Source organism: Phascolarctos cinereus, unplaced genomic scaffold (assembly GCF_003287225.1).
Source record: "Phascolarctos cinereus isolate Bilbo 61053 unplaced genomic scaffold, phaCin_HiC Scaffold_5;HRSCAF=322, whole genome shotgun sequence".
Taxonomy (NCBI): Eukaryota; Metazoa; Chordata; class Mammalia; order Diprotodontia; family Phascolarctidae; genus Phascolarctos; species Phascolarctos cinereus.
The window spans coordinates 97,405,390-97,421,884 of NW_027555958.1; the positions used below are offsets into that span (position 1 = coordinate 97,405,390).

The 16,495-nt window shown below is 37.9% G+C and overlaps 1 protein-coding gene across 1 annotated transcript in view; it reads right to left on the bottom strand.

The window, feature by feature from the left end:
• Positions 1-16,495, bottom strand: part of TIAM2 (TIAM Rac1 associated GEF 2) — a 298,176-nt gene that overhangs the window by 143,682 nt on the left and 137,999 nt on the right. The window contains 4 exon segments of the mRNA XM_078155068.1: positions 3-30; positions 707-879; positions 5,747-6,182; positions 13,536-14,738. Of these exon segments, the coding sequence (XP_078011194.1) occupies positions 3-30; positions 707-879; positions 5,747-6,182; positions 13,536-14,732 (1,834 nt within the window). The 5' untranslated portion in view covers positions 14,733-14,738.

The following is a 16,495-nucleotide window of genomic DNA, read 5'->3' on the forward strand; positions in this document are numbered from 1 at the left end:
CCAGTTTTCCAGATCAGTCTGGCTAGTGGCCTGAAAAATCAGAAGATAGTGAGAAAAATCAATGATGGAAAAGGCACTCACCCAGAGAGGCATGTTGGGGTTTTCCTGTTTAAAAGGTACTGGCAATAAGTGACACGCCTTGATTTTTATGACCTATAATAACAACAACAACAATAATAATACATATGTACTACCCCAGGCCTTCTGGCTTCCTTAACTTGTGAGGTCATCAGAAGAGCCTTGGAATGATGTGTCAAAAGCACAATGTTTGGTACATCAGTCATACTGTCAAAGTCCTGATGTTATTGGGGTTTTTTCCCTTTTTCCAAGTTACAAGGGAGATTTCAGACATGGCAAATTTAGGTGTCATGTGTCCCCCAGGGTAGAGAGGCACAGTTTTTTCCCCATTTCCCCTGCCCTAACAGAGCCCTCCACCCTGAGGACTCTAGGTCCTCTTCAAAATTTAAGCCCAGAACAAATTTTATTGTCTTATTTCACTCTCGGTTTTACTTATTCTAGTTTATTTCATTCATTATTCACTTCTCAAGTGTATCTTATTTCACTTTTGCTCTCTCAATTTTAACTCAGCAAAATACTGTAATTCTTTCACACTGTTCTTATTAACAGAAGGCTTCATTTCCTTTTTTTCCTTTGTAGGATTTCTGCATTCCCTTAAACTACCTACAATGTAAAGAGCCAGCAGTACCTGGAAAAGGTAGACATCTCCAAAGGAGTTGCTGAGGCAGAATACATTTTCCTTCTTGGGATGTTCAGGGACAGATTGCACTACGCTATCTTCCGCAAAAAGAGCACATCTAGGTGAACTACTTTGATCCATGGAATTTCTCCCGTATGTCTCATAGAACAGCAGAGTACATCCTGTCAAAGAAATGAGCAAAATGAATTCCCTATCCCATATCTTCAAGTTTTCTCAAAGGAGAACTCAAACACAATAAGATAAGAGGGACATACATACAAGGGAAAAAGTGAAGGGTTATGAAAATATGTGTGGGGAGGGATAAGTGTGAGGATCTTTGTGGGAGTGTTGGAAGATAACGCATAAAGGAATCTTGATCATCATAACTGAAACTAGAAAAGGAATGTTTTGGTAAATTTGAGATATGAAAATGTAATACCAACCTAATGGGAAGATACTATTTGTAACTCACAAGACTTTTTCATTAGGGTAGTTAGAACGAGTATACACAAAGGGCACAGGTGTGAGTTGAATATGAAGGAACGATATCTAAAAACTAAAATAAGGGGTGAGAGAGGAATGTACTGAGAAAAAGAAAGGGAGAGGTAGAATGGGATAAATTATATCTCACATAAAAGAGGCAAGAAAAAGCTTTTACAGTTAGAGAGAGTGGGGAGGTGAGAGGGAGTGAATGAACTTTACTCTCATCAGAATTGGCTCAAAAGGGGAATAACATATACACTCAATTGTGTATATCTATCTTACCCTACAGCAAAGTAGGAGGGGAAGAGGATAAGAGGTGGGGGAGATGACACAAGGGAGGGCAGATTGGAGGAGGGGATAGTCAGAAGCAAAACATTTTTTGAGGAGGGACAGGGTGAAAGGAGAGAGAGAATAGAATGAATAGGGGGATAGGATGGAGGGAAATACAGTTAGCAATAGTAACTGTGAAAGAAATTTTGAAGCAAGTTTCTCTGACAAAGGCCTCATTTCTCAAACATATAGAGAACTGAGTCAAATTTATAAAAAATAAGAGCCATTCTGCAATTGATAAATGATCAAAAGATATTATCAGTTTTCAGATGAAGTGATCAAAACTATCTACAGCCATATGAAAAAAATACTCTAACTCAGTATTGATTGGAGAAATGCAAATTAAAACAATTCTGAGGTACTATCTCATACTTATTAGATTGGCTAATAGGACAAAAGAGATAAATGACAATTGTTGGAGGGGATGTGGGAAAAATCAGATATTAATGCACTGTTGGAAGAGTTGTGAACTGATTCAACCATTCTGCGGAGCAATTTGGAACCATGTCCAAAGGGCTATAAAACCATGCATACCCTTTCACTAGCAATACCACTATTAGGTCTATATCCCCAAAGAGATAAAAAACAAAAATGAAAAGCACCTATATGTACAAAAATCGTTATAGCACCTCTTTTCTGGGGGTAAAGAATTAGAAGTTAAAGGGATGCCCATCAATTGGGGAATGGCTGAACAAATTGTGGTATGTGGATGGAATGATGGAATACTATTGTACTATAAGAAAAGATGAGCAGGGTGCTCTCAGAAAAACCTGGAAAGACTTGTATGGGCTGATGCAAAGTGAAATGTACTGTGTACAAAGCAACAGCAATATTGTAAGATGATCAGCTATGAGTGACTTAACTATTCTCAGCAATCCAATGATCCAAGACAACTCTGAAGGACTTGTGATGAAAAATGCTATCCATCCCCAGAGAAAGAACTGATGGTGTCTGAATACAGATTGAAGTATAATTTTAAAAAAAGAAAAGAAAATGTAATAACAAGAAAAAAATCTTCATGTTTATTAACAAAAGGATAAATTTTACTGATTTACAATTTGCTAAAAGTTAAATTTCTAAAAAGAAATGTTAAAAAGTTATACCGTTACTTATTTTTCAAGCAGACTATCAATGAGCCTTCTAAAAAAAAAACCCATGCTGTGTTAAGTGGTCTCTTCTCTCAGTTGCTGATTTTTTTAAAATTTGGATTAAAATGTTTTGTTTCAACATATCATATGAACCCTTAATGAACTCCCAAATGAACCCCTCACAGAGAACAATTATACCCCAAATTGTTAAGTAAACAAGTATAAAAACAACTTCATCACCTCTCTAAATTTAGAAGCACCAAATTGCATTCTTCCTGGAAGGGAAAGAAGTGCTCCTCACTTCTGTGACTACATGGTAATGACTTAAAGACAAGAAGCTAATGTGCCACCACAAGGCAAGTTTTTCACAAGCCCAACTTGTTTTCCTAAAGAACTTTGCCTCACTCTATTTTATCTTAATGCTCAGTGCATTCACTGACACTCAGCATATACTCTAAGTAACTACAAAGACATTACTTCCCAAAGTGAAGACAAGCCCGAGAGAATCCAACTCTGATAGAAAATCATTAAACTAAAACAAGGTATCTCATTTTTCACTAAGTTTAAAATATAGAATCTATATGGAACAATTCATTGTCATAATTTTTTTTTAATTCATGAAGTTAACATTATATAAATGTTGCCAAATTTTAATGGAATTTTGAATCTTTAAAAGTGATACTGTTGGGATTTTCCCCCTAGTGGTGTGGGGACAATTATCAACAAAAGTGTTTTATTTCTTCATTGCAATAGCACAGTTTGCTAGATCCTGGCTCTATGAAGTGGGGCACCATAATATAAACTAATCTAATTAAAACTTTCATTTAATTCTCAGACAGGAGGAAGACAGCCATAAAGAAATATGAGCAGTTCCTTTGACTAGAGGGTAGGTATGAAAGGGTTGGCACCAACATCTGTCCTGCGTCAATGAGCCCAGTTTTCTATCTTCATTTTCCTTTCAAAATACTGTTCCTTCAGGTACCGTTGCCCTAACAAAGGACACAACCACTAGCTGTTACCATGTCCCAACTCTTACAATCCCACAATATCAGACATGTTTTTCATAGAACACATCTTCACTTTCATAAAGCAAACTTTCATATATTGAATCCTAATATTGCTTTGTCTACAACATTTTGTACATGAAAGTATAATTAGAAACAGTACTATATATAATAATACCAGGAATTTTTCACTGTGAACTTGAGTTCATACTATGGGATTACTTCCGCCAAGAGGCGGAAAAAAAAGATGAGAATGAAGTATATCTTGTTAACATCTATTCATTAGAATGAAGACAGGTGAGGAAAAGAATTGATCCTTAAGCATAGGAGTGGTCTTATGACACCTGTAATTTCAAACTAGGTAACAAGATGGCCATAAGCCTTGCATATAAGTATCTCTCTCCAGAAGAATACTTTCAATTCATTTATTTAGGTACCTAGAAGACACATGATGAGAAGTCTGCTTGATAGATATGCATAGATATAGATATGTTTTTATCTATCTATACACATACATGCACACATTTTATTAAAAAATAATTTGAAAAGTTAGCTCCAAATGTAACTGATGCTAAAAATCAGGTATATTGAACTTGACATACAGTGCTTTAAGTAGGGAGCAGTGTTTAAAACCACATGAAAAAGTTTATGTTATTTTTATCACATACCTTTCCCTTGCTAAAAAGGAAATAAAAGAATGAACACTTGATAACATTTTAAGCTTACAAAGCTCCTTTCATCGTAGAATTTCGGTGTTTCACAAGTAAGCGTGAGGGAACTCCAAATACAGATAGTACTAAGTGCCTTGCCTATAGCCAGAGACAATGAGGTACCATCACCCAGACCTGTATTCAGCACTCAGAAGTCCCTAGTCTGTGTTCAAATCTTCAGCTCACTCTTTCTTTGCAATAATAGAGTCACAAAGACCTAGATTCACAGGAGGCATTCATGCTACTGATAACTGCAAGATATAGGAAATGTTTGCTTCCTTGAGCTTAATGAGCCTGAAAATGAATGGCAGTTTTGCCAACTGCTGGATGGCTTTGTGCATGCTCAAGACAAGTTTCTAGTCTGCAAGTCCACAGCAGGCTCATTATTTATATATAGAAGCCAAAACAAAGTTAGGAAGAAGTGATGCCAAAGACTTACTGGCCTTTTCCTTATACTAGCTGCAGATGTAATTCACTTTTCTGCCCCTCCCAAAGTGATGGGAAAAGTGGTTGTCAACTTAATGAGCCTGACTTTTGACCACTATATGTAACTCTTTTGACAATGGTTCACAGAAATATTGTGCAAACACGCCAAAGGATGTTTTGTTATTTTCCCCTTATCTTTGCATAACTCAGCACTGCATTTATCTAGTCATTCTCAAGATCATCGTGCTATTTTTAACTTTCAGCAAAGCTATACCTACATGTAAAAAGAGTATAAATTAAGAAAAGGCATACGCTTAGGAGAAAGTTTTATGAGGCCTCCAAAACAGAAATAAAAGAAAATTTAATTTGCTTTGTATGAAAAGGCACATTTTTTGTCAAGATTACCACTTCACTTTCTTACTTTATGAGAGCATAACAATATATAACAATATAGATTCTACTCTCCCCCAAAATGCAAGTTCAGTAAAATCCACTGGAGTGTACGTGCAGACTATGAACTCAACTTCCCAGCCCAACAATGAGAATTAGGTGGGAAAGAACAAGCCTTTCTTAAGCACCTACCATGTGCTCGGTACTGGGTTTAGTGCTTTACAAATATCATCTCATTTAATTCCTACAACAACCACGTGAGGGGGCGCTATTATTATACTATTTTTTACAGTTGAGTCAGGTAGCGGTTAAATGACTTGCCTATGGTCAAACAGCTAGGAAGTATGTGAGGCTGGATTTGAACTCAGTTCTTCCCAACGCCAGGCCCAGCACCGTTTCCACAATGCCACCTAGTTGCCTCTTCCATAAGCAACATTTACCTATGGTGAGCCAAATATTGAGAGACCATTTTATCTTTTCCATAAAATGTTTTAGCAAATCCTTCATATCAAATCTCAATCAACTGAGGATTCATTCAGGCATTAAAATGGGAATATTAAAGTGAGGAAATGCTTGCCCATGAGAGGATGTCATGCAGGCAGCCAAGTTCTGACCCACCTTTAAGAGTTACCCAGTACTGTTTCCATTTCCTCCTGGCCACAAGCTCCAGCTTCTTCTCTTTCTGAAGAGTTACGAGAGGCTTGAAAAAGAGCCACCCTGCTTTCCGGACAACTCCTTGCTCCTTCTCAAAAAGCAGGTCCAGTTGCTCTAAGGAGCTAAGTGAGTCGCTACTGGAGTCTGCTGTTTCTGTAGATGTTTCTATGTTGTCCACATGAGGCCTACTCATCTCCAACTCCCGCATGAAATTTTCATAGATGTTCTGTCGCAAGGGGTCACTGCTAATTGCATTAGTGGACTCACTCCTCTGAGGCAGAGTCTGGCCAGATCCACCTGACCACAGCAAACTAGACAGCTGTGAAGGCAACAATGCTTCTGCACTGAGACCATCAGTTCGGCTATCCAAGTGGTCATATCCATCCTTGGATTTGGGCTCCTGTGCACAATGAAAACAGCCATTGATCAGAGATTATAACTATTCCATAAGTCCACAATTCCTTTTTCTAAGGGCATTGAAGGGCAAAATTTAAAATTTTCTGTTGCTAATAGTGGTACCATAAAGCAAGGCCCTTTTGAAGAAAACCCCTCTAAATATATAATTTAAGGGATGCATGGAATTATAGAAATAACCTAGTTCAATCCAAACCATCAAATGAATTCACTGGCCTAATATCCATCAATAAAATATTGAGGAAATAACAGATTAGAACTCTGGGTAGTATACATAGGCCATATGAGCCATCTAGGCATAGTGGGTAAGCTGGGTTAATGTCAGGAGGAGCTAGATTCAAATCTAGCCTTGAGACCTTGGGCAAATCAGTTAATTTCCATGTGCCTGAAGTAATTCCCTAGGACTTATACATCAAGTATTATACCTTTGGGCAGAGCTAGTTTCCAAACACTGATGAAATCACAGGTCCTGTATTACTGTATGTACCTGTTTATTAGTGTACCTAATAGCTTAGTGGCACAAGAAATGTCTAAAATTATACATCTTTGCTAGCTGTTAATTAAATCCTGACAAAAGTCATTGGTATTTTTTGCAGCTTTACCATGGCATTTTAAAATAAATTTTAAAAGTTAAATCCATCTTTGACACAGTATATTTATGATGTAAGAATAATTTTGTCTTAGAATGCTTAGAGTAAACATTATTCACCAACATATCCTCACCAGAATTCATCCAAAATTTTGATTCTGGCTGACTGTCCCATTATTATTCTCCCAAACTAAGTTCTAGACTGAGAAACATAAATTCATCTTCTCTGCTCTACCCGAACCTCACAACTGGGATCATCCAGGCATATAGCCTCAGTAAAGAGGAAGGCACTTCAGTGGGATTTAACCAATCACTAGGAGAGTTTGATAAAAGTCTTAATTCCACACTCCATGACTCTGGAGAGGGACCTTGGTTCCTCGCAGCTACCCCACAACTAGCTGTGCAGACACACTGCAGGTCTCTCAGAGGCTTCAAAAGTTCCCCTTATTTACATTCTCAAGCCTGGTGTAAAAGTTCCTCAATTCCTGCCTCCCCTCCACTCAGATCTGGAGCCTGGAAGCTCAGCAGTAACTTCCTCACCCCAAAGCCCTGGGTCAGATTCTGAATCATGCACCTGGGATCTCTTCCCTACAAAGGACATTGATCAGGGAGCCTGACATCTCTGCAGCTGCAGCCCTTTGTCATGACAAATATTCACTCTCTATGTACTCTAGGCCCTAAAAATATCCCTACTTGCAAATATAAGTCAAGCAAAGACAGATCTATGTAAAATAAACAACATAATATCAGCTCCCTTTTCAGTTAAGATTAGTTGCACTGTCTGAAGATACTAAACAATTAAAAGTTTAAGTTCTAGAGATGGGAAACATGCTTTTATGAGCACCATCAAGTAATACCTTGGTAAAGAGCATGAAAATAAATTCCCTGAATTTGGAAGGAAGAAAAGTGATTTAAACCTTAGGTTCAGAGTAACACTGGTATTCTAAATCTGCTGTTTAGACAACTTAATTAGTTAATTAAATGAGAATTTATTAAGTGTGTGAGTTCAGAGTGCTGTACTGAGAGTAGAATAATAATAATTCATGTTTAGGTAGCTCTGAAAGGGTTAGAGAGCACTGGCCTCTAAACGACTCTTTAAACGCAAGCAACAGCCCTAATGATACTCTCCCATTTTATAGATGAGTAAATTGAAACACAGAGAGGTGAACTGGTTTGTCCATGGATCTGAACCCAGATCTTTCCATACTATCCTACACTTGCCTATACCAAGAATACACTTACCCATCACAGGAAGCTATCTGTGTCCTTGCTTTTCATCTAGTAACTTGTCATTTCTGAAGCTTATATATCTACTAGTATCTTTTCCTATACTATCAATTATATTGAATTATTGAAATAAAACCAAAACAAAAGGTCAATCTTGGTCAATGATATGTTTTGAATTTATAATATTTGAATGATGTTTATTAGTATACAAATGAAGTAGCAATTACTGTCTTTTGGAGGAAAATAATCAGCCAGCTAACTATTACTTCCAAATACTCAGGCCTTATAAACAACTGAGCCAAAAATACAGCTACTACCAATGAAAATATTATTTTTCTACTTGTATTTACACTATGTCCCACCACGATATTTGTTTACTCTCTGATGCTAATGCAAGAATAAAGCAAATAAACGAGCTCTTGTGAGTTACTTACACCGGAAACTTTGAAAAAATGTTTAAAGCTAAAAAATAAAATCCTTCTTATTTGTAGCTCTTCAAAAACATCCAGGGGGAAAAGATGCTTCTCACTTGGCTAATATTAACATTATTCAATTATTAGAGGAAGATCTGATACGCAGCCCAAAACCAACTTGGGATTACCTATGGTTGCTGGCATCAGCTATAATGAGGCTTTTCAAAATAAGAGAGACTCTATGCCAAAAGGAGTTTCTGAACTGGCAAAGTTAAATGCAACCTATAAACACACTGTACTTTGTTTCTCCTAAGACATATTTCTGGTCCTAAGTTTCAACCCCTCAACTCAGGAAAGCCAAGCCTTCCTTCAAGCACATATGGCAACATTTTCAGTGTCTGCATCTGGTACTTAGGTAATTTTGTTGGTCTACAAGAATTTTCTAATTCTCATGATCAGCACTTCCTAATACTAGCTGCCAGTGACTAACTTTTAAGGCTAACAGGAGAAGACCATTCTTGTGAGCTGAGGCAACACGGTATAGTGGAAAGGGCTTCAGACCTGGAATCAGGAACCCTAGGCTCTGGTCCTCACTCTGACACTAGCTATGTGACTTCAGGAAAATCACTTAACTTTTCTAAACTTCCTGTTCTTCATCTACAAAATGAACTTAATAATATAATAGGATTATGCCAAAACACCATTTTTATTCTGGCACAGTGGGTAGAGCCCCAGGCTTGAAGTCAGGAAGTCGTGACTCTAGGAAAGCCACTTAACTTCTGTTTGCCTCAGTTTCCTCACTTATAAAATGGGAATGATAATAATAACAGGGTTATTGTCAGGATCAAATGAGAAAATAATTATAAAGCTATTAGCTTGGGTATAGTAAGTATAGCATAGTCAGCCCTATATAAATGTGAGCTATTATCACCATCAGAAGTAAGAGCATCAATTACTTCCACAAGAAAAACTTTGATCAGGTTAGCTAGGTGGTGCAGTGGATAGAGCACCTGCCCTGAAGTCAGAAGGACCTAAGTTCAAATCTAGCCTCAGACCACACACTTGACACTTACTGTCTGTGTGACCCTGGGCAAGTCACTTAACCCTACATTACCTAAAAAAAGAGTTTGATCACTACTCATTAGTTTTCAATAAAAGTCACTAACCTCATTGCCTTGGCTCTTTCCATATGACTTTACTTAGTTATGAAGCAATGAGGGTACCTCAGAGGTCCTCTTGCCCTACCCTTCTCATTTTACTAACCTATGTTTGCATAGCTGATAAGCAATAATTAGGATTTTAAGCCCAGATCTCCTAAATAAAATGTTCTTTCCACAATATCATGCCACTAAGGGCAAAGCACATAATCACTAAAAATCAGTCTACAAGACGCTTCACCTCTCTCCAGTGTGTCTATTGTTTCTCCACCCATCTTCTCTCTATAAGGGTGATAACTGTCTTTTTTTCTGTCTTCCAATCCCCACTTACTAATCTAATCTAATGGCCCAATACCACATATGATCAATACCAAAACATGCTCAGAAATGTTTGCTGGTTTGGTGTTTCCCCCCCCCCCCCATTCTCCCAGATAGAAAAAGTCTACCTATTTTGTCTCAGCAGTGTGTCAAGGATCCTGTAGGAATCCTCTGGGGAAAAAAAGTAGGATCAAAATATAGGTAAGTGCTTTGCAAACGGATTTTAACATGGCTTTGCATAAGGAACTCTTCATGAATACAAAGAGTAGGGGCAGCTAAATGGCACAGTGGCTGCAGCTCTGACCTTGGAGTCAGGAGGACATGAGTTCAAATCCGGCCTCAGACACTTAACACTTACTAGCTGCATGACCCTGGGCAAGTCACTTAACCCCAACTGCCTCACCAAAACAAAAAAAAGAATATGAAGAGTATTTATAAGTAGGAGAGTGGTTTATTCATTTTTATATAAAAATAAGATGTACTTATGAATCCAATCTGAGTGCGTTAGTTCACACATGAAGGCGAAACAGAATAAAGTCTGAAAAGGGTCTTCCCAGGGAGATGGTTGTTGCATTTTCAATACAGAAATGAAGCTACACGGGTTTAATGTAAGTCATCTAGAAATTCAAAAGCTTTACGTTCCAATCTAATCCCGCCTTTGCAATGAATTCCCTATGGCTGTGTAACTGATATTTTAACCAGGAGCTGGTATGAACAGAACGGAAATAGGACTTCACTCCTCTCGCTAGAGCTATATTTAATAGCGAAAATACATTCACATTAAATACACATTCATCTCCACCCCCAATATGTTTTCTTTCTACAGTGTGGCTTTTCTGCATTTGTTTCTCAGATCATTTTTAGACGTTTGAGTTGTTTCACTGCATTATTGATTTTCAGGCTCTCGTAAATAGAGAGAACGCTCAATCAGGAGTTAGAAAACCTAGCTTTGAAACCTGGCACTGATCGCTTCATTGGTGGTGGGGGACTCTGATGATTTTGATGATAATAGCATTCGTAGAGTGCTTGAAAGTTTGTGAAGTGCTTTAGAAATATTATCCTCACAACAATGCTGGGAGGTGTTACTATTATCCCCATTTTACAGATGAGGAAACTGAGGCAAAGGTTAACTAACTTGCCCAGGGCCACACAGCTTGTTAAGAATCTGAGGCTGGGGGCAGCTAGGTGGTGCAGTGGATAGAGCACCGGCCTGGAATTCAGGAGGACCTGAGTTCACATCTGGCCTCAGACCGAACACTTGACACTTACTAGCTGTGTGACCCTGGGCAAGTCACTTAACCCCAATTGCCTTAAAAAAAAATAGAATCTGAGGCTGGATTGGAACTTGGGTCTTCCTGACTCCAGTTCCAGAACTCTATCGACTGTGGCACCTGGCTCCCTTGACAGTCAGGATTTATATAGTCCTCTAAGTTTTACACATGTTATCTCATCTATTTTACACTTTACACCCTATGTCATTTGGTTTAATTTCTTATAGTAAAATGATAAAATCTCAAATGGGACAGATACTTCAGGAAGTTATGATATGTCCTAGCCTGAAGTTGGGTACTTAGAACTTTCAAGGCTGTTTTAGATGTGATTTTGCTTTTTAAAAAAGTAGATGAGTATATGTTGGATGAAGAAAAAAAAAACTTTTCCTCCTTCTATCATGCTCAAGTAAAAGTACACTTTATGCTAAAAGACTAGAAGCTACTACTAGTTTTCTTTTTAAGGAAAACAATAACTTTCCATCTCAACTGCCAAAGCCCTTTCCTTCCTTCACTCACAACACATATATACCACTGTTATCATCATTATTGTTGCTATAGTTATCAGTCAGTACCACATGCTATTTATCAGATGCCTGTAATCCTAAGCACTTCCATATATTTAGCTCATATTTTCTTCCCAATAGCTCCACTAGGTTAGAGTAGAGAGCATGGGTTATTATCGGCATTTTGCTGATGTGGCAACTTTAAATTGTGACTTTCCCAAAGTGCCAGCAAGCAACATTGGTGACTCATATTCAAGAATCCTACCCACACAGCGGGTAGGACGACTTAATGATACCTACCTCCCCCCAATCCTGACAATGTTCTCTTTGCCCTTTCTCCAGACTCTAATTATAGAGTACGGCCTAAAGGAGTGCTCAGATAACCAATTCACTCAGGAAATCTCTCCACCTCTTTTCCTGGCAAGAGGAATTTTGACTTGGATGGTGCCTAGAGAGCTAAGAAAACGCTAGAGGCAACAAGAAATTGGGGAAACATTCAGCTTTGGCATAAGTGTAAGGCCAAGGCTCAAGAATTATCTGAACCAAAAATCAAATAAATACAGAAAATATACTTTTGGGGGGAGAGTAAAACTAAAAAATGTAGATTCAGAAGGTACTCAAAAGGTAAGCACAAAAGTGTTTTGTTTATTTTTAAGGCTTAGATTTACAACTTTATGAACACTCCTCTTTTCCTGTTCTACTTTGTATATGAAAATGTTCACTTTCTTTGGTGTTGATATCCAGATTTTTTAAAAAAATGTTAAAAAGAAGAATATTTAAAATGGTCCCTTCTCTTCTCTCCTAAAAAACATTTGCCAAAGTTTACTTCAAATCTTTTTAGGTGAGAATAAGGCTGGAAAATTTGCCACAGACTAGGAATAGTCCCCTTATTCTTACACCTTCATTTAAGAAATGAAGTTGACCTTTAAGATAATTTCTGTTATTTAAAACCTAACTTAATTTAGAAAATGGAAGCCACTATATTGGGCCAAATGTGATTATTTTGATTTTGTTTTCATTTCCCCTCCCTTCATCGATATAACTAGCAAAGCAACATTATTTTGCAACTGCACCAGATGGTAGCAGAAACTGAAGAGCTTTCCGATGTTCCTCTATATGGTTACGGAAAAAAAAAAAAAGACTTAAGGCTATATAACAGCAGAACCTATAGTTGAAAAAGATGAAGATAACTTCCTAAGACTAAGATCAGGATAAGTGCTTCATGTGTTTTTCAGTACTTCTGTTGAACTGGAAGAGACATGAGAATCCTATTTGAAAAAAAAAAAGTTATCAATCAGGGAATTTGAGCACTGGATGGAAACTCAGAAATAAACTACATTACCACTGTCGTTTCCAAAACAAGCCCTAAGGCCTAGGGAAGTTAAGTTAGATGACTTGTCTAAAGTCTCCTTGCTAGCTAATAACTGTGCAGGGTCTAAAACTCAAGTCTTCTGTTTCAAAGCTCTTTCCATCACACTGTGTTGCCTCTGTGTTGGGGAGAATAATGTTATTTACCTATAAAATGTGGTTTTCCCTTCAGGATTGCTTTCTATACATTTCAACCTCACTTAATCAACCAAAAAGTATTTGTTGAATGAGTTCTCTAAGTATAGCAGGGTGTAAGGTACTGATTTAGAGAGGAGTTTTTATTTCTTCTCTCAATCATACACACATATAGGTACCCAAAAATATTTGTGCTATAATAATATTTGAAAAGTTAGTGTTATTTTAAAATTATTGTCCCCAAAATTTGATGAGAATATCTCCGTGTTTTTCATTCCTCCCACCAAAATCCAAAAGTAATCCATCTGAACTGAAAAATCAAAATTAATTTTTCTTTGTGCTCAAAAAGCTTATATACCTGGAGTTTCCTTTTCTTTCTTGAGAGACTTCCTGTCCAATCGCTGATTCGCCTCATTCTAGTTTTTAATGTGTCCTTTTTAGAAGTATCTTCTGTTAAGGGTTTGGACTTCCTACAAGGAAGGGTGTAAGAACAGTACTGTACAGGGCCTCTTTGCTCTGCCCTTGAGGGCACATCAGTGTCTGAGACAAATGAAACTCTACTATTTAAACTGGCATGTGTACCAATGAATTCATCAGAAAGTCTAATGGCTGAGGGTGGAAGACTCTCTGAGGTGGCATCTTTATACAGCTCCCGAAGGGAAGAAAGAGATGAACTTTGGTTAAAAGGCTTTTTGGCATCATCTGATGGAAAACTGGAATGGATGCTGGTATCTGGAGTGCTTCTGGTCAGGTAAGATCCTTCCAACTCGTTGATGTCCCCAGCATTTCCCCAAGGTGAGTCATACCAGGAAGACTCAGAGCTAAAAGAGCTGCCTTTGCTAGATCTCAGCCGGGAATCAGTAGGAGAAAGGCAATGGCTGGTAGAGTAATCAGTACTAGAATTTCTCTGTACTTCAGTTAGATTGGAAGTTTCAGACTCTAATGTAGGAGAATATCTCAAAAGTTGGACTGGTCCAGTGGAGTCCTCTGTAGGCACTTTGTTGTTGCTATTATTGTGGAACTCAACCCTTAAACATCCATCCCATTTCCCTAGTGTTTTAATAAGAACCTTGGGGCTCTTCCGGTCTTCAGCTGGCGGGGTTGATGCAAGACTCTCATTTTTCCCATAACAATTCAGAAGGTGTCCATTGCAATCTCTGGAGGTGATGTGGTTATCTGCTGGCTCATGACTAATATAATGAAAGCCATTCTCAGACAAGAAGGCAGAATTCTTTCCTTGGAAATAGTTTCCTGACACATTAGCCTTGTGCTTTGTATGGGCACTGCCTTTGGAGCCTTTGGCCATTGGGTCATTGAGGCGTGAGGAATAAGGCTGGTTACTCTTAAAGTGGGAAAGGCAGCTTCTGGCCAGGGATCGAGACTTGTAATTTGTCCCACTGCTTCCATGACCCCACCCATGCAAGGAGCAAGACTTCTCATCTTTCGCATGGATGCTGCGGATTTTCAGGGGACAGGGCTTTTGTTTTGCACCAGTGGCAGAACTGCTATGATTTTTAGATCCCTGAAGACTGTATTGACTCTCAGAGTTCCCCATCTTCGCCTAAAGTAAGAATAGTTGAATCAGTAACATCTATGACCTAAGTTACAAACCAATATGACAGAAGATCTTAAAATAGCATTTGCACTTCAAAAAGGAAACAAGCAACTTATTTCCATGTCAAATTACAGAAACAGGAGGGGTGGAAGGCACTTTTCAGTTATCAAAGGTTCTTTGATAACATTGGTTCCTAATAAGGAAGGTTAGGTAGATAGACAACGCTGCATGTTTTGATGATGATGACAACCTAAAATATTTAAAGCATTTAAATATTTAAAGTACCATATTTTCTTTCAGGTCTTTCAGGGTAATACAGAAGGATTTGTAAGTCATCATTTAAAAAAAAAAAAGGAGAAAGCTTCCCATGGGTGACTGAGTTTCATGCACGATGATTCACACAATGATACGTGGTCTCATGATAATGATTATTGTAGCTAAATGCAAATTTAAAACATGTAAGAAACTTGTGACATCTATACTTAAGCTAGTGGAGGTTAGTAGCTCACACAGCATGAAACACTAAGATTCTGACCTGGATTTTGGAAAGGTACAGTTCATAAAAAGGAAGGTCCTAGATACTGCATATGAGTCATGGCACCAAGCCCAGCATTGGCAAAGCGTGAGGGTTAAATGGTAGAGGACAATCTTGCTAGAAAAGGAATAGAAGAGAAGCAAAAGGAGGAATAAGAACTTAGGAGTTCCCTTTAAAGGTAGGTTGAAGAGCACATGGTCAGAGAAATACAGCTCTATTTTGGTATGGAAGACAAATTTACAAAATCTATATAAGCGCTTTAGTAAGGATTTTGCATATATTGCTTTATTCATTGCACATTAATCCATTGTACATCGTACATGTTTGTTCATTCGCAGATAAATAAGATTCTTGGATGGGAGGAAAAAAGCAATTTATGCAATAAAAAATAGACCTATGAGCTCTTATGAATGGCAAGCTCATTATGAGTCAGCAGTGTGATATAACAGGCAAAAAAAAACCTAATGAAATTTTGGGCTTTGTTAGGACAGGCGGAGAATCCAGAAAGAGTAAAGTAACATTATTGCTTTACTCTTTGCTGCTCAGATCCCATTTGAAGTAGTATGCTCCAATCTCGACACCATGATGAGCTGGCAGGCCTACAGGCAAGTGTGAACTGAAAGGTAAATCCATAAGTGGTCCATCAAAGAAACAGGGGATGTTTGGCCTGGGAGGATTGGGGGCAAGGGGAATGATAGCTATCTTCGAATATCTGAAAAGATATTATGTGGAAGAGGGGTGAGAGTTTTTTTGGCTTAGTTCTAGAGGGCAGCAAAGGGCCAAAGAGTGAAAAGTAGAGGAAGGCAGAGCTTAGTTCAACACAAGGGAAATGTTTTAACAACGGGAGTTCTCTAAAAATGAAAAAGGCTGTCTCTGGACATAGGAAGCTCCTCAACACTAAAGACCTTCAAGAGTGTGTTGCATTGTAATGATTATGATAAAAAAAAATTTCACAACTTTCACAAAGTACTTTCCTAAAAAACCTGGGAGGTGGGTAAAAGAAGATTTGTTGGGGATACTGTAAAATGGATTCATGATTCATGTAGGGGTAGGACTAAATTTTGATCACATGTCCTTGTAGCTCTAAGATTTTGTGATTTATATTCAAATTATTAAAAGTTCAAGACATTGGTGAATAAAATAGAAAAGCTTTTGAGCAGGGGTTCTTAACCGTTTTTGTGTGACAGACCCCTTTGATAGCTACGGACCCCTTCTCACAATATTTTTT